The following is a 22,575-nucleotide window of genomic DNA, read 5'->3' on the forward strand; positions in this document are numbered from 1 at the left end:
AAGTTGATTGTTGAGTTCTATAACGTGATGACCGTTTAAACTGTGACGTCACAGGGGTGGGGGAAATTATTTAAAGTTAGGACAAGTGCTATGTGACATCAGGAAAAATATAATCGCCTTCCTGGATCCGCATCTTGAAATCTGTACTTAAAACAAGTGATATGTCAACGATGCAGACTGTTCCAGCTTGCACCAAGTCTGCCATTTTGGATTCTAATGTCATAGGGCTGAAAGAAATCTGCCAACTATGCAAGCTGTCCTAGTATCACCTGGTCTTTGAGCTGGGATCGCCATTTTGAATTCTAGCATCATAGACGCTATCCTAGTAATTTATTTATTTATTGCATTAATAGTACAGAGTAACCCACCATCTAGCCCGTCCGGTTGGCCGCGCGGTCTTACGCACGGCTTTCCGGGCGGGAAGGAGCGGCTGGTCCCCAGCACGAATCCGCCCGGCGGATTTGTGTCCAGGTCCGGTGAACCGGCCAGTCTGTGGATGGTTTTTAGGCAGTTTGCCATCTGCCTCGGCGAATGCGGGCTGGTTCCCCTTATTCCGCCTCAGTTACACTACGTCGGCGATTGCTGCGCAAACAAGTTATCCATGTACGCGTGCACCACGCAAACATAGAGATTACACTCGTCTGGTGTGAGACGTTCCCGGGGGGAGGGGGGGGGGGGGTCCACCGAAGGCCGAACCGCACAATAACCCTGGGTTCGGTGTGGGGCGGCGGAGGGGTGAAGTGGACTGCGGTAGTCGTCGTGGGATTGTGGACCACTGCGGCTGCGGCGGGGACGGAGCCTCTCCGTCGTTTCTATGTCCCTAGTTAACATACAATACAATACAATCCACCACCTTGAAATGTAAGGTGGGGTCGGTTGCTTCTGAATCCAACAGCAAAAACTTCTCAGTATTACAATGTTATTGGTATACAGTTGTTAATGCTTTTTTTAAATAATATAAACAAAATAATATAAAAGTCTCTCTAAGGTTACAGCGACTTGAGTGCTTAAAATGGTTCTATACAATTTGTTCCTGCCTAGATGATGAGGATATAATTTATACATGCAAATGTCAAAGAACAATAAAAGGAAAAATGTAGTACAATGAGTGTGGTGGAAATAATTTGCACTATGTATAGGGAAGTGATATACAGTATCTGAATGTATAATATAGTCTATGTAGCATGCTGGTTGGTAATGACCTATTTCTACCTGCTTCATGCGAGGAGGTCTCAGTAGATCCTCGAGTATTCTCATCTGAAATGGTTTGTACCTATGTATATTTACTGTGTTTCTGTGTATTGGTATATTACTGGGAGTGTTGCAAGTCAGGACACTACATGATATTCAGCAAAAGTTTGTTTGTCCTATTGTTGGTAGTTACGATAAATTCTATGTGATACCTTAGATGCATACACCTGGTATTATGCAGATTAAATACTGACTGAGCATTTGAGACATGTAATACATGTATGCACAGGTCGCCATCTTGGATTACAATTTTGGATTGTGTCATCATACATACTGTCCTAGTACGCCTGGGTCAGGATCTTAGACCGCCATCTTACATTTTTTAATTTTACATCAACAGGATTCCAGAATGAGATTTTCACTCTGCAGCGGATTGTTGTATTTTTGAATTTCCTGCCAATTTTAACTTAGGACAAGTGACTTAGATCCACAGTGACATTAGAGGCCTCGGGGAAAGCTCTGGTTATTTTGAATTTGCTGTGAGTTTTAGAATTTTCCACCGTTTTATACCTAGGGCAACTGGTATACTTCGGGGAGGTGAGGGAAGAGGGAAGTGTGGCAGTATTACATGATGTCATATGGTGGAAAGGAGAAATGTGACAATCATGCCGACTGTCCCAGTATCCCTAGGTATGCCGTCTTGGATTATGTCACTATAGGAGTGGAGACAATCCGAGAACCATGCGGGCTGGCCCAGTATCCCAGAGTCTGTCACCTTACGTTATGACATCATACGGGTAGGGAAAATCTGACAACCATGCAAGCTAGCCTAGTATCCCAGGGTCTGCAATATTGAAGTGGGTAATTTTTCAACATCGTGGGGAAGGGGGGGGGGGGATAAATCTGGCAACAATGTATCCTGCGCTGAAAGTGTCATAAATGCAAGACATTGTTTTTGAACTTTGTCAACAAGTCACTGAAAACGGTAACTTGTCCCAATCATTCAATTCCTTGACGATAGAAATCCGCTCCTTACTCATGGAGCTGTTCGAGAATTGGTTCGTGAAGGTCCTCAACGTCGGACAACGTGCAATGGTGTGAAACAGCTCCTCGCTCCTCGATTTCTTGGACATTGTCGTCTGTGGTCGATATCGGAGCTCTTTTTTCCACATCAGTATCACTTACGTCCGTGCAGCGTTGATCAATTTGTTGGTACCATTTTAGTACGGATGGACGCTACATTGCGTTTGCTAAATATATTGATTGAAGTTAACAGTGAATCTGTGTGAAATTTGCCCACAAATCGTTTCCAGTTGCCACCCTATTTCACTCCCGCAGTGGATGCACCTGTTATCCATATCGCAGCAGAACTGTATCTTCAGGACACCCTCAACACGTACTCTCTTCTAAAAATGCACCACTCCTGTTGCTTAGTTACCTTTGTGAGGGACGGCATGTGTTACTTATACACTCCTGGAAATTGAAATAAGAACACCGTGAATTCATTGTCCCAGGAAGGGGAAACTTTATTGACACATTCCTGGGGTCAGATACATCACATGATCACACTGACAGAACCACAGGCACATAGACACGGGCAACAGAGCATGCACAATGTCGGCACTAGTACAGTGTATATCCACCTTTCGCAGCAATGCAGGCTGCTATTCTCCCATGGAGACGATCGTAGAGATGCTGGATGTAGTCCTGTGGAACGGCTTGCCATGCCATTTCCACCTGGCGCCTCAGTTGGACCAGCGTTTGTGCTGGACGTGCAGACCGCGTGAGACGACGCTTCATCCAGTCCCAAACATGCTCAATGGGGGACAGATCCGGAGATCTTGCTGGCCAGGGTAGTTGACTTACACCTTCTAGAGCACGTTGGGTGGCACGGGATACATGCGGACGTGCATTGTCCTGTTGGAACAGCAAGTTCCCTTGCCGGTCTAGGAATGGTAGAACGATGGGTTCGATGACGGTTTGGATGTACCGTGCACTATTCAGTGTCCCCTCGACGATCACCAGTGGTGTACGGCCAGTGTAGGAGATCGCTCCCCACACCATGATGCCGGGTGTTGGCCCTGTGTGCCTCGGTCGTATGCAGTCCTGATTGTGGCGCTCACCTGCACGGCGCCAAACACGCATACGACCATCATTGGCACCAAGGCAGAAGCGACTCTCATCGCTGAAGACGACACGTCTCCATTCGTCCCTCCATTCACGCCTGTCGCGACACCACTGGAGGCGGGCTGCACGATGTTGGGGCGTGAGCGGAAGACGGCCTAACGGTGTGCGGGACCGTAGCCCAGCTTCATGGAGACGGTTGCGAATGGTCCTCGCCGATACCCCAGGAGCAACAGTGTCCCTAATTTGCTGGGAAGTGGCGGTGCGGTCCCCTACGGCACTGCGTAGGATCCTACGGTCTTGGCGTGCATCCGTGTGTCGCTGCGGTCCGGTCCCAGGTCGACGGGCACGTGCACCTTCCGCCGACCACTGGCGACAACATCGATGTACTGTGGAGACCTCACGCCCCATGTGTTGAGCAATTCGGCGGTACGTCCACCCGGCCTCCCGCATGCCCACTATACGCCCTCGCTCAAAGTCCGTCAACTGCACATACGGTTCACGTCCACGCTGTCGCGGCATGCTACCAGTGTTAAAGACTGCGATGGAGCTCCGTATGCCACGGCAAACTGGCTGACACTGACGGCGGCGGTGCACAAATGCTGCGCAGCTAGCGCCATTCGACGGCCAACACCGCGGTTCCTGGTGTGTCCGCTGTGCCGTGCGTGTGATCATTGCTTGTACAGCCCTCTCGCAGTGTCCGGAGCAAGTATGGTGGGTCTGACACACCGGTGGCAATGTGTTCTTTTTTCCATTTCCAGGAGTGTATTTTGAAGTCCCCTAGTACCTTAATCTACTCTTCAGCATAATCTCCAACAAAATTATGCCACTTATCGAAACGATTAGTCGACTTTTGTATTCCATTCTCATGAAAATCTGCTGCCTGGTTTGACAACCACTGCTCTGGGTTCAATGAAACACATTTTTGGTTGGCAGACTGCAGTGTTAGGGGACAGTCAATGATGCTAAAAAGTAGGTAGCATGGGAAGCACGTGGAAATGAGAAATTCCTGCGATTGGCTAGCAGCTGTCAAATAAATTATTATGCTGTTAATGTTGTATCATTAGCGCTCATCGTCGTCTGATCTGCTGCACCACACTCCAAGCTCTATCATCCCAATAACAGAAAGGGTCTCTACCCAGATCCTTACGGGAGAAACAAGAAATATGTGGTACAACTTGACTAAAAGAAGGAATCAGTTAATAAGTTACATCCTGAGACATAAAATAATTGTCTGTTTCGTAAAATAAACATGTTGAAATTGATACATGTTAGGGTAGTTTACAAAGAGACGAAGAGGCTTGCATGGGAACTAGTGTGGATAACAGCGTCAATCTAATCTTCAGACTGAAAATCAGAACAACACCAAATAGACAGCAACTAGACAGATTTTCTCTGAACCATTACGTTATCACATTAAAATGATTCTTGCGGAAAGAAGGGTTACTTAGCTCAGCCTCCATCAGTCGTTCAAATTCTGTGGGTACTGAGAGGGGGACGTATTGATGCTTCGGTGCTTTTGGGGGATAATCCAGTCTATTGAGATGTTTGTTGCTGGATTTTATGTCAGAGACCTTAGGCCAAGTCAAATACTGAGTGACAGAGTATTCTTTGTGCATCGACAGATGGGTGACGACACTATCGGTGATGCTGGTGGTGTCCTCTACGCTGCTGGTGTGGGCGTGTTTGGTCGCCAGCGGCGGCGAATGGAGGCCCGCCCCACTCCCCGATCCTGCCTGGGACTCCGTCGCCATCGCATACGGCGTTCTCGCCTTCCAGGTACGTGTCATACTGAACTGAGACCATTCTCAGGTATACAGATGATGCACCTCCAGAGCTGGGGATATTTCACGAAACTTGTCGTACATCCATGTGATGAAGACTCTAGGGTTCTGGGTTTCCCTTCACCTCAACATGTACAGAAGCGACACTGGTGAAAGACTGGCGTGGCGCATTGGTCGAGAGACTGAAGTCGCATATGAGGAGTCACCTTTTCAAATACCTGTCTGGCCATCCTGATTTAGGTTTTTCTGTGTTTTGCCTAAATGGATTGAGTCAGAAATGAGGTTCGTTCCAATGAAAACGGACATGTCATATCTTCTTCCTCATCCTTATCCTTGTTCATTCAAAACATGTGTTTCATCTACAATAACCTCATATGCCAATTCGTAAACTTCTTCCATTCTAGCATCCACTGTCGAGTTGCTTCTGAACAGGTACTCTAACAAACGGTGTAATCTCTTGCAACATATTCTTGCAGTAGCCGAGGCCTGTACAACAGCAAACAGGAAACTACAGTTTATGTCCTGTCAGCGTTATAGTTATTCGAGATTGAACAGTAGCTGAATTGGATAATTATGGAGGAAAACTTTGATTGTTATTTTGCTAAATGTAACGGTCTGTTCACACCTTAACTGATACAGAGACATTTCATTACTAATTTATTTATTTACAGAATTAACTTCATGGCAAGCTGTCTAGATACTATTGTCAGATAGTGCTTTCACCACTGACACAACTAACAATCATAGTTACAATAATAAAATCATATACAATTATAATGTTTAGTCACAGCCCATTAACCTAATGTGATTTTAAATTGCAATAATTGATGTCTAACCACTAATTCTTTGTAAAGCCTATCATTACCTAAGCTAACAGATACTAAATATGCAGAAAATTTAAGAAATTTAACCTGAAATTTATAAGAGAAATGAAAGAACAGAAAATAGGAAGAGATATTGATTATGTCATCATTGCAGCTATTGTGGCCTTGGAGTGCACACAGATTTCACAGTTCACGGCTAATTACCCACATTCTACTGGTATTTCCACTCCACGTAGTCCTGAAGGTCTGGCTCACACTCTGAATAACTTTAACCATAACTTTTCCCTTACAGGGACGCCATGGGAATCCTAAATACAGGTGTTCGGGTGGGGATTTAAATTTTTCTTCTCCTGAATAAAAATCTCTCCTTACCAGTTGTTCCACCTCTGTAAGTAAGGCAAGAGACAGATTGTAAGAACATTCATAAAAATTGAATAATAGTGTCATTAAATTCATTGAATGGCGTCACGAAAGTAAAAGCGACCCAAAAAGTTCTGACTAGAACAAAATTGCGAGATAGGTATGCATTACAATGCTGTTCAGCAACAGCTAAAAAATCTTTGTAAATATGTTGTTGTTGTTGTGGTCCTCAGTCCTGAGAGTGGTTTGATGCAGCTCTCCATGATACTCTATCCCGTGCAAGCTTCTTCATCTCCCAGTACCTATAGCAGCCTACATCCTTCTGAATCTGCTTAGAGTATTCATCTCTTGGTCTCCCTCTACGATTTTTACCATCCACGCTGCCCTCCAATACTAAATTGGTGATCCCTCGATGTCTCAGAACATGTACTACCAACCGATCCCTTCTTCTAGTCAAGTTGTGCCACAAGCTTCTCTTCTCCCCAATTCTATTCAATGCCTCCTCGCTAGTTATGTGATCTACCCATCTAATCTTCAGCATTCTTCTGTAGCACCACATTTCGAAAGCTTCTATTCTCTTCTTGTCTGAACTATTTATCGTCCACGTATCACTTCCATACATGGCTACACTCCATACAAATACTTTCCGAAACGATTTCCTGACACGTAAATCAATATTCGATGTTAACAAATTGTTCTTCTTCAGAAACGCTTTCCTTGCCATTGCCAGTCTACATTTCATATCCTCTCTACATCGACCATCATCAGTTATTTTGCTCCCCAAATAGCAAAACTCTTTTACTATTTTAAGTGTCTCATTTCGTAACCTAATTCCCTCAGCATCACCCGACTTAATTCGACTACATTCCATTATCCTCGTTTTGCTTTTGTTGATGTACATCTTATACCCTCCTTTCAAGACACTGTCCATTCCGTTCAACTGCTCTTCCAAGTCCTTTGATGTCTTTGACGGAATTAAAATGTCATCGGCGAACCTCAAAGTTTTTATTTCTTCTCCATGGATTTTAATACCTACTCCGAGCTTTTCTTTCGTTTCCTTTATTGCTTGCTCAATATACAGAATGAATAACATCGGGGATAGGCTACAACCCTGTCTCACTCCCTTCCCAACCACTGCTTCCCTTTCATGTCCCTCGACTCTTATAACTGCCATGTGGATTCTGTACAAATTGTGAATAGCCTTTCGCTCCTTGTATTTTACCCCTGCCACCTTCAGAATTTGAAAGAGAGTATTCCAATCAACATTGTCAAAAGCTTTCTCTAAGTCTACAAATGCTAGAAACGTAGGTTTGCCTTTTCTTAATCTAGCTTCTAAGATAAGTCGTAGGGTCAGTATTGCTTCATGTGTTCCAACATTTCTACGGAATCCAAACTGATCTTCCCCGAGGTCGGCTTCTATCAGTTTTTCCATTCGTCTGTAAGGAATTCGCGTTAGTATTTTGCAGCTGTGACTTATTAAACTGATAGTTCGGTAATTTTAACATCTGTCAACACCTGCTTTGTTTGGGATTGGAATTATTATATTATTCTTGAAGTCTGAGGGAATTTCGCCTGTCTCATACATCTTGCTCACCAGATGGTAGAGTTTTGTCGCGACTGGTTCTCCCAAGGCTGTCAGTACTTCTAACGGAATGTTGTCTACTCCTGGGCCTTGTTTCGACTCAGGTCTTCCAGTGCTCTGTCAAACTCTTCACGCAGTATCATATCTCCCATTTCATCTTCATCTACATCCTCTTCCATTTCCATATTATTGTCCTCAAGTACATCGCCCTTGTATAGACCCTCTATATACTCCTTCCACCTTCTGCTTTCCATTCTTTGCTTAGAACTGGGTCTCCATCAAAGCTCTTGATATTCATGCAAGTGGTTCTCTTTTCTCCAAAGGTCTCTTTAATTTTCCTGTAGGCAGTATCTATCTTACCCCTAGTGAGATAAGCCTCTACATCCTTACATTTGTCCTCTAGCCATCCCTGCTTAGCCATTTTGCACTTCCTGTCGATCTCATTTTTGAGACGTTTGTATTTTTATATTTTGTCCTTGCACCAATTAAATACAATATTTCTCCTGTTACCCAAGGGTTTCTAATAGCCCTCGCCTTTTTAACTATTTGATCCTCTGCTGCCTTCACTATTTTATCCCTCAAAGCTACCCATTCTTCTTCTGCTGTATTTCTTTCCCCCATTCCTGTCAATTGTTCCCTTATGCTCTCCCTGAAACTCTGTACAACCTGTGGTTCTTTCAGTTTATCCAGGTCCCATCTCCTTAAATTCCCACCTTTTTGCACTTTCTTCAGTTTTAATCTACAGTTCATAACCAATAGATTGTGGTCAGAGTCCACATCTGCCCCTGGAAATGTCTTACAATTTAAAACCCGGTTCCTAAATCTCTGTCTTACCATTATATAATCTATCTGATACCTTTTAATATCTCCATGGATCTTGCATGTATACAACCATCTTTCATGTTTCTTAAACCAAGTGTAAGCTATGATTAGGTTATGCTCTGCGCAAAATTATACCAGGCGGTTTCCTCTTTCATTTCTTAGCCCCAATCCATATTCACCTACTATGTTTCCTTCTCTCCCTTTGCCTACTCTTGAATTCCAGTCACCCATAACTATAAAATTTTCGTCTCCCTTCACTAACTGAATAATTTATTTTATCTCATTTCATCAATTTCTTCGTCATCTGCAGAGCTAGTTGGCATATAAACTTGTACTACTGTAGTAGGCGTGGGCTTCGTGTCTATCTTGGGCTAAATAATGCGTTCACTATGCTGTTTGTAGTAGCTTACCCGTACCCCTATTTTTTTTTATTAATTATTAAAGCTACTCCTACATTACCCCTATTTGATTTTGTATTTATATCCCTGTATTCACCTGACCAAAAGTCTTGTTCCTCCTGCGACCGAACTTAACTAATTCCCACTATATCTAACTTAAACGTATCCATTTCTCTTTTTACATTTTCTAATCTACCTGCCCGATTAAGGGATCTGACTTTCCATGCTCCGATCCATAGAACGCCAGTTTTCTTTCTCCTGATAACGATGTCCTCTTGAGTAGTCCCCGCCCGGAGATCCGAATGGGGGACTATTTTACCTCCGGAATATTTTACCCAAGAGGACGCCATCATCATTTATCCATACAGTAAAGCTGCATGCCCTCGGGAAAAATTACGGCTGTAGTTTCCCCTTGGTTTTAGCCGTTGGCAGTACCAGAACAGCAAGGCCATTTGGGTTAGTGTTACAAGGCCAGATCAGTCAATCATCCAGACTGTTGCCCCTGCAAGTACTGAAAAGGCTGCTGCCCCTCTTCAGGAACCACACATTTGTCTGGCCTCTCAACAGATACCCCTCCGTTGTGGTTGCACCTATGGTACGGCTATCTGTATCGTTGAGGCACGCAAGCCTCCCCACCAACGGCAAGGTCCATGGTTCATGGGGGGAGGTAAATATACCAGTGTGAAAGCAGTCAATGGAGTGTTTCACCAGCGTTTCCTGATATTGTCTGTGTACCCCAAACATGAACACTGTTTGGGGAATAGCCAACTACAAGTCCTACTGACAGATCTCTCACTGACTGCAGAATACGACGAAGTAAGTTTTGGGGCCGCATCAAATATGAACCTATTTCACTATGAACACTTGCTATCCATAAAAAGTCCAGTATCATGAATCAGGGCTCCAGATGTTCCCTTATTCATACATGCCTTGTGGCTGTCCATTGAAGTCACATGAAAGAGGAACACAGGCAACACATATGCTGACATCTCATCTGGGACGAGGCGCAGTAACACAAAAGGGGTTGCAGCTAATGTGTGTAATGTGTTTGTGGCTGTAAGATCAGTACAAAATCGGTCACAGCTGTGTTCACTACTTATGTCACATAAAAACTGATTCAAGTTTTCAAGAAGTGGTGGAAGTTTACGGTACTTCTGACCGAAATATTGTTAATGATTTCTGTATTTGGTTCTTATGAAGAAGTATCCTCAGAGTTAACATTGGACCTGTCATTAGCAATACAGAAAAACCTCAGTAATTCGAAATAATTTGAACTGAGCAGAGCTCTCATTTGAGAACACTTCAGTTACATGAAGGGTGACAGTTTTAGAGACCTTTTATTTGAAATAATTTTAGAACTTGATGTTCACAATATTATTACTGTAAGCAAAGTTATTTCATCAGTTAAAGTATTACTTTGACTTTATTTTAGAAATCATAGTGAAGTAGAAACTCAACAATAATACAGTATATATGTAACAGGACCTGGCTACACATACACACAACAGTGAGCCTGAGCAGACAGTGTCTCTGTTACGACACACAAAAGCAGCTAGAACATATTTAGTCCGACTCGGATTTTGAACGTCCTGAACAGCCACTGACTCACGATCACTTGCGAGTTAACACATTCAATCGTTCAGTAGGCTTCTTGTAAAGAAGTGCTCGCCATAATGTCTCTTTACCTGCACATAACACGCCAGGCGTAGTTAACGTACGACATGAAATGTTCACACTCAAATACCTCCTAAAATAAACCACTCACAACGCTCAAACTTTCACAAAATACTCAATGCCGTAGTCGCTTTTCGTTAGCGACTCGAGAACCGATCAAACTAACGAATTTCTTTATTTTGGTACAAATTTGATCAGCGCGGTTTAACGTAGATGTTTACCAGAAGACGGCTCCCGAGCGTCTATATCGACTCACAGATCTAAGGCACAAAACCCTATTCAAACGCATGGGAAACGCTGAATTCCTATTGGTTGGTATGTTAAGGAGCCAATCAGATCAACTTCAGCACTTCTATACTCGTGGCATTTCTAATGTCAACCAGTCAGATTACTACAAGTAATTTAGACTAGAAATCTCTTAATTCCGAAACTAAATAAAATTTAATGAAAACGAAATACAATTACTTTCCACAAAGTAAATTACTAACAAATTTAATATTTCACGCCCCTTCTATCTCATTCTTACGCCCTATATATCCTCTCCCCCGCTCTCTCTGTCCATATCCTCCCCTTTTTCTGTATGTTTCCTCATGCGCGTCTCTCTGTCCATCTCCCCTCCTACCCCACATACTCCCTGTCCATCTCTTCTTCCCCCACTCTCTGTCCATCTCATCGTCTTTCTTTGCTTCCATTCCTCCCTCCCCCTCACTCTGCCCATTTCCTCCTCTTTCGTATCAGTGTCCATGTCTTCCTTCCCTTTCATGTCTGTCCATCTCTTTCTACCTCCTTCTCTCTCCATGTTATCACTCCCATCCAAATAGCAGTTTGTTGGTTCTCACCCCCACAGTACTGCCTTGCAGGTAGTAAGTAATAGATATGTATGCCAAGAAGTGTTAATGTCTATCCAGGGGTTTAAGCGGAGCTTTTTACCTCCACCTCTACCAGAATACGCACATGTCCCACGCATTTCATATATTTTTAACGTATTTCACAGATACTTATAGAAATTTTTCACTTGTTTCTATAGCTAATTTCGTCCTGTAGTTTCGTTTTCACGCAGCCCAATCTCTATGACGTCCTACCTCCTGAACAGTGTGTCGTACAGTGATATAATTTTGCACTTACATTCAGTAGTATAGGCGAATAATGTCCAAAGAATCTGTTGTGAATGCAGTTAGCAATATGGAAGCAATAGATTAAAACGCCGTACTTGATGTGGCTATTTCAGTGCATGGAGAAAATGTAGTAAGTGATATATGTTTTCCCTTTCATCATTTTGTGGGGATTGTCAGCAAGAAATACACTCCTGGAAATGGAAAAAAGAACACATTGACACCGGTGTGTCAGACCCACCATACTTGCTCCGGACACTGCGAGAGGGCTGTACAAGCAATGATCACACGCACGGCACAGCGGACACACCAGGAACCGCGGTGTTGGCCGTCGAATGGCGCTAGCTGCGTAGCATTTGTGCACCGCCGCCGTCAGTGTCAGCCAGTTTGCCGTGGCATACGGAGCTCCATCGCAGTCTTTAACACTGGTAGCATGCCGCGACAGCGTGGACGTGAACCGTATGTGCAGTTGACGGACTTTGAGCGAGGGCGTATAGTGGGCATGCGGGAGGCCGGGTGGACGTTCCGCCGAATTGCTCAACACGTGGGGCGTGAGGTCTCCACAGTACATCGATGTTGTCGCCAGTGGTCGGCGGAAGGTGCACGTGCCCGTCGACCTGGGACCGGACCGCAGCGACGCACGGATGCACGCCAAGACCGTAGGATCCTACGCAGTGCCGTAGGGGACCGCACCGCCACTTCCCAGCAAATTAGGGACACTGTTGCTCCTGGGGTATCGGCGAGGACCATTCGCAACCGTCTCCATGAAGCTGGGCTACGGTCCCGCACACCGTTAGGCCGTCTTCCGCTCACGCCCCAACATCGTGCAGCCCGCCTCCAGTGGTGTCGCGACAGGCGTGAATGGAGGGACGAATGGAGACGTGTCGTCTTCAGCGATGAGAGTCGCTTCTGCCTTGGTGCCAATGATGGTCGTATGCGTGTTTGGCGCCGTGCAGGTGAGCGCCACAATCAGGACTGCATACGACCGAGGCACACAGGGCCAACACCCGGCATCATGGTGTGGGGAGCGATCTCCTACACTGGCCGTACACCACTGGTGATCGTCTAGGGGACACTGAATAATGCACGGTACATCCAAACCGTCATCGAACCCATCGTTCTACCATTCCTAGACCGGCAAGGGAACTTGCTGTTCCAACAGGACAATGCACGTCCGCATGTATCCCGTGCCACCCAACGTGCTCTAGAAGGTGTAAGTCAACTACCCTGGCCAGCAAGATCTCCGGATCTGTCCCCCATTGAGCATGTTTGGGACTGGATGAAGCGTCGTCTCACGCGGTCTGCACGTCCAGCACGAACGCTGGTCCAACTAAGGCGCCAGGTGGAAATGGCATGGCAAGCCGTTCCACAGGACTATATCCAGCATCTCTACGATCGTCTCCATGGGAGAATAGCAGCCTGCATTGCTGCGAAAGCTGAATATACACTGTACTAGTGCCGACATTGTGCATGCTCTGTTGCCTGTGTCTATGTGCCTGTGGTTCTGTCAGTGTGATCATGTGATGTATCTGACCCCAGGAATGTGTCAATAAAGTTTCCCCTTCCTGGGACAATGAATTCACGGTGTTCTTATTTCAATTTCCAGGAGTGTAGTTTCGTGAAGGTCTGAAATTGTGGGTAAAGTTCATGGCAAGTCACTAAGAGCTCTCAAATAGTGGATGAATAAAGCTTATGAATTGGTGCGTAGTGAGCTACACTATTTTTTCACCCCCATCCTCTTATGCGTAGATTGTTCTGACTCCTACAGCGATTGTTTCCAGACATTAAGTGATATGTGTGCCAAGTTTGGTTGAAATCGGTCCAGTGGTTTAGGAGATGTGGAACATACATATTCATATATATGTACATCCATGTTTATAGAATGCATGAATTATACCACAGAGCTATGTAACACAGTTTACTTACGTCTGTTTCAGTTTGACGTACATCCACTTATCCTTAGCGTGCAGATGGAGATGGACCGCAAGGATCATCTCGGATATGCCATCCTCGGAGCATTCTTTGGTGAGTTAATATACTATTATTACAAATTCCAGTAGCCTCAATTGAGCTTTTCTGAAATTATTTAGTGTAAAGTGTTCACATTACAGTGGTGTTATTGCACAGAGGCGGTTTATCCTTACAAAATATGCGGCAGAGGTACCTCACATCCACTTTGCTTTCTGTTGTGGGGGAAAGTTAGCAGTTTAGAATTGAAAGTAATAATATTTTTGAGGACAATATGCGCATATTTCGTGGCCAGCAATGATGTAAACGGCGGCCATGATCGCCTCTATTACTGCGCAAGCTAGCGTGGCGTTTTTGAAGCACTAAAGTAATACATCATTGGCGTGTAATTTTGTGATTTTTGGAATATCTGAATACATGCTTCGTTCCTCTAGTAAACTACGTTTTATGTGCTACAAATTCGCACAAGGGTTTTGTTTCCATGTTTTATTCCATTCTCTTCTGCTTTGCGTTACTACGAACTTGTGTTAAATTTCGTCGACACGACTGTTTGACCGCTAAGGTCACAGGTTCGAATCCTGCCTCAGGCATGGATGTACGTGATGTCCTTAGGTTTAAGTAATTCTAAGTTCTAGGAGACTGATGACCTCAGCAGTTAAGTCCTATAGTGGTCAGAGCCATTTGAACCATTTGAACGACTGTTTGGGTTGCAGGTTTTGGTGTCAAGAATTATTTGTTAAATACTCTTCTAGCTAACGACATAGACAGCCAAACGAAACTGACTGCTACCAAGCAGAATATTTCATCACTCTAAAACCTACTCCTCTGTATTGAGCTTAGTGATAACTTAGGTCAGTTAGTGCTACTTCTGCAAACGTTTTTTCGTTCCTTTCACTGATTATATGGTTAGCCACAGTGTTACTTTACAGTACATTGTCTGCCATGTTTGAAAGCACTTATATGAAGTTTTCATACTTGGTATAACGTTTAATTCATTTAGATACGTCAGTGTGCTTATTGCTGAGTCTAAAGTAGATCAAACATTGCTAACAAATGTGTCGCTGTGTTATTAGTAATCGGTTAATTAGTTACTTGTTTAATGGATATGAGTTTGAGAGCAGCAGAGATATTCAAATGTACGACATGAGCAGAAGACACGTTCTGCACTACTCTTCAATGTATCTGGCTTTGGCTGAGAAACGGGTGAAGCATGCAGCAATAAAAAGTGTTTGACAATAATACACATGGAAATAAAGTGTCAGACATAAAGCAGAGTATTTTCAAGTGTAGATTGAAGATGTTTCTCCTAAACAACTCCTTTGTACTACAGGAGAATTATTTAATAGAAATAGTCATTTTCGGAGGAAAAAACCTATACATGGCCAGCATATAGCCATACGAATATTTCCAATTATTATACAGGGTGATGCAAAAAGAAAGAACAGATTTCAGTTGTTTATTACAGACACACTATAAAAGATGAAAACACGTTGCGCATGACACTGGTTCAAAGTTTTGACACAGCGGCACTGTTGTTTATAAGTAGCAACATGGCGACTGTGCCACAAGAGAAATCGGTTATGTTGGAATTTGCGGGAAGTCAATCTATTGTTCAAGTGATACGTGCAGTCCGCCTTCGATCCAGCAAGAAGCTGCTTCTACAAAAAATTCTTGGAAGTTGGATGCATATGCAAAAGCAAGAGCACTGGTCAGCAGCACACGTCTGATGAAAACGTCAAGGGTATCATAGATGCTTTCACACGAAGCCCTCGGAAGTCCACAAGACGGGCAGGCCAGGATCTTCGACTTCCTTAAACAAAGGTATGGCGTTTTCTGAAACGACGCCTGCATACGGAGCCTTAGAAATTGCAGTTATTGCAGGAATTGCGTCCCAGCGACCATAACAGAACTTGCAAATTTTGCATTTCAGTTCTCCAAGATATGGCAGAGGATACTTTTTCCGAACCACTCATCTTTTCGGACAAATCGACGTTTCATCTACCGTGCAATGTAATCCAGCATAATCTAAGAACATGGGGTCTCAAAATCCTGGCGTTGTCATCGAACATGAAAAATACTCACCGAACAGTTTTTGCAGAGGAAACTGTGATAGTAATGTCATACCTAGGAATGCTGCAAAACTGTTCCCTCAACTTCAAGAAGATACCAATGATTACATTTTTGTGCATGACAGCGCACCGCCTCAATTACACCTTGAGGTGCGGCATTAACTTAGCAGTACCATCTCACAACGTTGGATTGGAAGAGGTGGACAGCAATATCTTGTTCATTGCATTTGGCCTACCAGGTCACCATACTCAGACCTTGCGTTTTTTTCTGTGAGTTTAAAGAAAAGATAGAGCCTTTGTCCCGCCTACGGCAGCTACTACTCGTGTCCAAGAGCAGAGAAATGGAATTATTGAAGATGTCGACTCAATAAACAGGCACCTGTCGATTCGTTTGTGGAATGAAGTTGACTACCGATTCGATGTTCCTCGAACAACGCATGCTGCTCATGTTGAGTGTGCCGTAAAGCGTCAGTGCGAACATCAAACTGAACATTCCTCAATCCAGTGTTTCTGTTTTTCATGGTTTGTGTATGATAAATAACTGAAATATGTCCTTACCTTTGATGACGTGATTCAAAAGATACCAAGTGAGGTGGCGCAATGGTTAGCACAACGAACTCGCATTCGGAAGGACGATACTTCATATCTGCATCCGACCATCCAGATATATGTTTTCTGTGATTTTCCTAAATCGCTCCAGGCAAATGCTGGGTTGATTTGTTTGAAAGGGCACAGCCAATTTCATTCCCCATCGTTGAATCAATCCGAATCTGTGCTCCATCACTGCTGATCTCATTGCCAGGACGTTGAATCCTAATCTTCCTTTCTTCTCTCCTTCAAAAGTCATGTCCCATAGCACAAACTCTACATTCTTGACATATCAAAACATGAAAATCAAAGAGCTTGCCGTAGAAGATATTTATTTCACAGTATCGAAGATGAAGAACTGATTATAACTCTTAAAATATGCATTTTAGAGTCCATGTTTTGCTTTGAATGATCATTCCTGTGCTCTACCGGAATATGAAATCGTTCTGTTGGCCAACACTACCGAATCACCATTGCAGACTTTGCCCTATGGGATGTGACTTTAGAATCAAAAGTGAATAAATCTAATGTATAGCTGTGGTTAATATTCCCAGCTACATGTACATGCTGGCCATTAAGGGCTTACCTTAAAAAATGACAATTTATTTCTATTCAAGAATTATTCTTTGGTATGGAAGGAGTTGCTTAGGAGAAATATATTTAATCTACGTTTGAAAACACTTCTGCAATTTCAGACGTTTTATCTCCATGGGCACAGTGTCAAACAGAGTTATGGCTGCATATTTCACGCCTTTATGAGCCAAAATTAGATTCATTAAAGGGTAACACAGATAACCTTCCTGCTAGTGTTGTATTTGCGAATATGTCTGTTACTCTTAGTCTCAGATAAATTGTTGACAGCATATTTCACACGTGAATAAATGTAATGTATGACTGTGGTTAATATTCCCAGCTGCTTAAGAAGATGCCTGTTACGTATGGCCAGGTGCATAATCCTAATTACTTTCTTTTGTGCAATGTATGCTTTTTGCCTAAGTGAGGAGTTATTCCAGAATATTACCCCATAAGATACCATTGAATGAAAACATCCAACATATGATAATTTGCTGAAATGTGTATCCCCAAATTTGGCAATTATTCTTATTATGAATATAGCCTAATGTAAACATTTCAGGAGGTCTACTATATGATTTTTCTTTCTTAAGTTTTCATCAATATGTTGTTGTTGTTGTTATGGTCTTCAGTCCTGAGACTGGTTTGATGCAGCTCTCCATGCTACTCTATCCTGTGCAAGCTTCTTCATCTCCCAGTACCTACTGCAACCTACATCCTTCTGAATCTGCTTAGTGTAGTCATCTCTTGGTCTCCCTCTACAATTTTTATCCTCCACGCTGCCCTCCAATACTAAATTGGTGATCCCTTGATGCCTCAGAACATGTCCTACCAACCGATCCCTTCTTCTGGTCAAGTTGTACCACAAACTTCTCTTCTCCCCAAACCTATTCAATACTTCCTCATTAGTTATGTGATCTACCCATCTAATCTTCAGCATTCTTCTGTAGCACCACATTTCGAAAGCTTCTATTCTCTTCTTGTCCAAACTATTTATAGTCCACGTTTCACTTCTATACATGGCTTACAAATACTTTCAGAAACGACTTCCTGACATGTAAATCAATACTCGATGTTAACAAATTGTTCTTCTTCAGAAACGCTTTCCTTGCCATTGTCAGTCTACATTTTATATCCTCTCCACTTCGACCATCATCAGTTATTTTGCTCCCCAAATAGCAAAACTCCTTTACTACTTTAAGTGTCTCATTTCCTAATCTAATTCAGTCAACATCACTCGACTTAATTCGACTACATTCCATTATCCTCGTTTTTCTTTTGTTGATGTTCATCTTATATCCTCCTTTCAAGACACTATCCATTCCGTTCAACTGCTCTTCCAAGTCCTTTACTGTCTCTGACAGAATTATGATGTCATCGGCGAACCTCAAAGTTTTCATTTCTTCTCCATGGATTTTAATACCTACTCCGAATTTTTCTTTTGTTTCCTTCACTGCTTGCTCAATATACAGATTGAATAACATCGGGGAGAGACTTCAACCCTGTCTCACTCCCTTCCCAACCACTGCTTCGCTTTCATGTCCCTGGACTCTTATAACTGCCATGTGGATTCTGTACAAATTGTAAATAGTCTTTCGCTCCCTGTATTTTACCCCTGCCACCTTCAGAATTTGAAAGAGAGTATTCCAGTCAACATTGTCAAAAGCTTTCTCTAAGTCTACAAATGCTAGAAACGTAGGTTTGCCCTTCCTTAATCTAGCTTCTAAGATAAGTCGTAGGGTCAGTATTGCCTTACGTGTTCCAATATTTCTACGGAATCCAAACTGATCTTCCCCGAGGGCGGCTTCTACTAATTTTTCCATTCGTCTGTAAAGAATTAGCGTTAGTATTTTGCAGCTGTGACTTATTAAACTGATAGTTCGGTAATTTTCACATCTGTCAACACCTGCTTTCTTTGGGATTGGGATTATTATATTCTTCTTGAAGTCTGAGGGTATTTCGCCTGTTTCATACATCTTGCTCACCAGATGGTAGAGTTTTGTCAGGACTGGCTCTCCCAAGGCCGTCAGTAGTTCCAATGGAATGTTGTCTACTCCGGGGGCCTTGTTTCGACTCAGGTCTTTCAGTGCTCTGTCAAACTCTTCACGCAGTATCGTATCTCCCATTTCATCTTCATCTACATCCTCTTCCATTTCCATAATATTGTCCTCAAGTACATCGCCCTTGTATAGACCCTCTATATACTCCTTACACCTTTCTGCTTTCCCTTCTTTGCTTAGAACTGGGTTTCCATCTGAGCTCTTGATGTTCATACAAGTGGTTCTCTTATTTCCAAAGGTCTCTTTAATTTTCCTGTAGGCAGTATCTATCTTACCTCTAGTGAGATAAGCCTCTACATCCTTACATTTGTCCTCTAGCCATCCCTGCTTAGCCATTTTGCACTTCCTGTCGATCTCATTTTTGAGACGTCTGTATTCCTTTTTGCCTGCTTCATTTACTGCATTTTTATATTTTCTCCTTTCATCAATTAAATTCAATATTTCTTCTGTTATCCAAGGATTTCTACTAGCCCTCGTCTTTTTACCTACTTGATCCTCTGCTGCCATCACTACTTCATCCCTCAAAGCTACCCATTCATCTTCTACTGTATTTCTTTCCCCCATTCCTGTCAATTGTTTTCTTATGCTCTCCCTGAAACTCTGTACAACTTCTGGTTCTTTTAGTTTATCCAGGTCCCATCTCCTTAAATTCCCGCCTTTTTGCAATTTCTTCAGTTTTAATCTACAGTTCATAACCAATAGATAGTGGTCAGAGTCCACATCTGCCCCTGGAAATGTCTTACAATTTAAAACCTGGTTCCTAAATCTCTTTATCACCATTATATAATCTATCTGAAACCTGTCAGTATCTCCAGGCTTCTTCCATGTATATAGCCTTCTTTCATCAATATATACATCTTAAAACTCAGAGTTTTCTACAATGTTTATTATTCCTTGTTGATATACTAGGTTAATGAGCACTCAGATATATTTCATTGTACAGTACTAATGAGCAGTGATTTTCGAAGTTTAAAGCAAGCCCATTTGTGCAAAACGTCTCAGAAACTTTTACAAAAGAGTCATTTACTATTTTTGATGTTGATGCTTCTTTGCACAGGTTCCCAACAATATTTGTATCATCTACAAACAGGACTAATTCTGCCTTCTGATTCAAATAAAATGGTAGATCATTTGTGTAAAGCAAGAACAGTAGTCGATAACTGATCAAACCTTTTGGGCTTTCGATTGTATTTTTCCCCATGCAGATGATGTGAAACATATCTTTATGTTAATCAAACAGCCTAAGATATTTTTGCGCATTCTGGCACTGAAATAAGTAGCAGACTGCACATGCACTGAACTACATATTCCATAAAAATTTAAAGTCTCTAACAGAATACAATGAGTGACTCAATCAAACATCTTTGGTAAGGCACAGAATATCGCAACTGGTGATATTATTATATAAATATTTTGTTATATGTACGATAAATGTTGAAATAGCTGGTTCAGTAGAGTAGACATTTTGAAAATATAACTGTGACTGGGCAGATACCCCACAGTTACACAGGTGCGTTACAACTGTGAAGTACATTATCGTCTCAAAAATGATAGAAAAGGGTTTGGGAAGTGAAACTGGGCAGTAGTTATTAACATCTGTTGAGTCACCTTTTTACAAAATAGCCTAAGAAAGGCATACTTTAATCTGTATGGTAAAACAGTGTGAGTTACTGATGAATTGCATAAGTAACGAAAAACGTTAAGTAATTTGAGGCCACAAATTTTCAATGCTTTACTGAAAATATTCTCTCTCCACCGACCAGGCCTCTAAAGGCCCCGTCGGTACAGACCGACGGCCGTATCGTCCTCTGCTGATAGACGTCATTGGTTGTGGATATGGAGGGGTATGATGTCCGCACGCTGCTCTCCTGACTGTTGCCAGTTTTTGTGACCAGAGCCGCTATTTCTCAGTCAAGTAGCTCCTCAGTTGGCCTCACAAGGGCTGCGTGCACCCCACTTGCCAACCGTGCTTGGCAGACCCGGACAGTGACCATCCAAATGCTAGCCAAGCCCAACAGTGCTTAACTTCAGTGATCTGACGGGAACTGGAGTTTCTGCTGGGGCAAGGCCATTGGTGCCAGAGATGTTATCCACCCCAAACGAACTTTTACATCTTAGAGTCATAACGATCTTCCTTATTTCAAATACATATGTGAGTTTAATTTTTATTTCACTAAATATCCTTTGTGTCGCTACTTCAGTGCACCGTTGCACCTACTTTCACACCTGTTTTTAAAAAGTAATTATTAAAAATATCTGCTGCAAGTGAACTGTCTTAAAACGTTCCCATTCTCTTTAACAGATTTAATGTTATCTTCTATGGCTTCTTTCCCAATATCTCTCTTAACAATATTGAATATTAATTTTATTTTATTATCTGATGTGTCAATTTCAGATAAGATGTGCATACTCCTTGTCCTTTTTACTTTTCTTAATATTTTTCAGTGCTGTTTATAACTTGTAATTATTTCTATATCCTTAGCTTTTATGGCTGTTTTGAAGAGACTTTTGTACCTGTAGTGGTCCAAGATTTCTTTAATGACTTCGATTATTATATTTAACTGTCTTTTTAGGACAACTACTTTACAAAATAAACATGAGCTCATTAAGAAATATGTTGAATTTTAAGCTACCAATAGGCTCATGTTAAACTTGACCCTAGCCACTATGTATTTAAGCTTTCTTTAAAATCTTCAATAATTTAGTGATTAATCAGCCTCGCTATTTTCTTAGAGTGTTTCTGAATTGTAACTGGAGCTAAGTTATGTTACACTAGTTAAAAAATTTAAACTTTTTTACTATATCTGGTTTGTAAGTGGGTGGATTTACCTAATTCTGGGGTGCTGGATAAACTGGTAAAATAAGATTTTATCTATGAAATTTGCTAGGCACACAGCAGAAAAAACGGTAACAGCGAAAATTGACACAATTAAGTCAAACAAAAATACACATTCAGAACGTTGGAAATCAATACTATTTCAGGTTTTGAAAAATGCGACGACGGGGCTCTTCTTTTGTTTTCCGTTTCATCGCTCTCCCTAACCAGATACCAGCAGTAGTCACCCATCATCGAAGGGTTCCAATGGCCTTGGTGTTCCATGGTAAGAATGTCTTGGTGAAAGCGTTCACCATCACTTACGGCTCCCAAATTTTCCGGGAAGAAATCAAGGTGCGAATTTAAAAAGTGAATTTTAAGCAACATTCTACACCCCTTGTTCTTATAGTTGTCGAACAGATCATTCACAGTGGTAACATAGTTTTTGTCTTTTCTGTTACCCAAAAAGCCCCTCACAATTGCTTAAAAAAAAGACCAAGCAGCTGACTGGATATCTGCGAGTTTGGTATCAAAGGTTGAATCTTCCAGCAATTTTCTTATTTGTGGTCCAACAAATATAACCCCTTTCAGCTTTGCCACACTTAATTAGGGAAACTTTTCTTTTAAGTGA

The 22,575-nt window shown here is 42.4% G+C and overlaps 1 protein-coding gene across 1 annotated transcript in view; it reads left to right on the forward strand.

The window, feature by feature from the left end:
* Positions 1-22,575, forward strand: part of LOC126100543 (uncharacterized) — a 218,154-nt gene that overhangs the window by 161,597 nt on the left and 33,982 nt on the right. Inside the window, exons 6-7 of the mRNA XM_049911161.1 lie at positions 4,941-5,094; positions 13,809-13,896. Coding sequence (XP_049767118.1) covers positions 4,941-5,094; positions 13,809-13,896 — 242 coding nt within the window. The remainder of the gene's footprint in view (positions 1-4,940; positions 5,095-13,808; positions 13,897-22,575) is intronic.

This window comes from Schistocerca cancellata, chromosome 9, assembly GCF_023864275.1.
Source record: "Schistocerca cancellata isolate TAMUIC-IGC-003103 chromosome 9, iqSchCanc2.1, whole genome shotgun sequence".
NCBI lineage: Eukaryota > Metazoa > Arthropoda > Insecta > Orthoptera > Acrididae > Schistocerca > Schistocerca cancellata.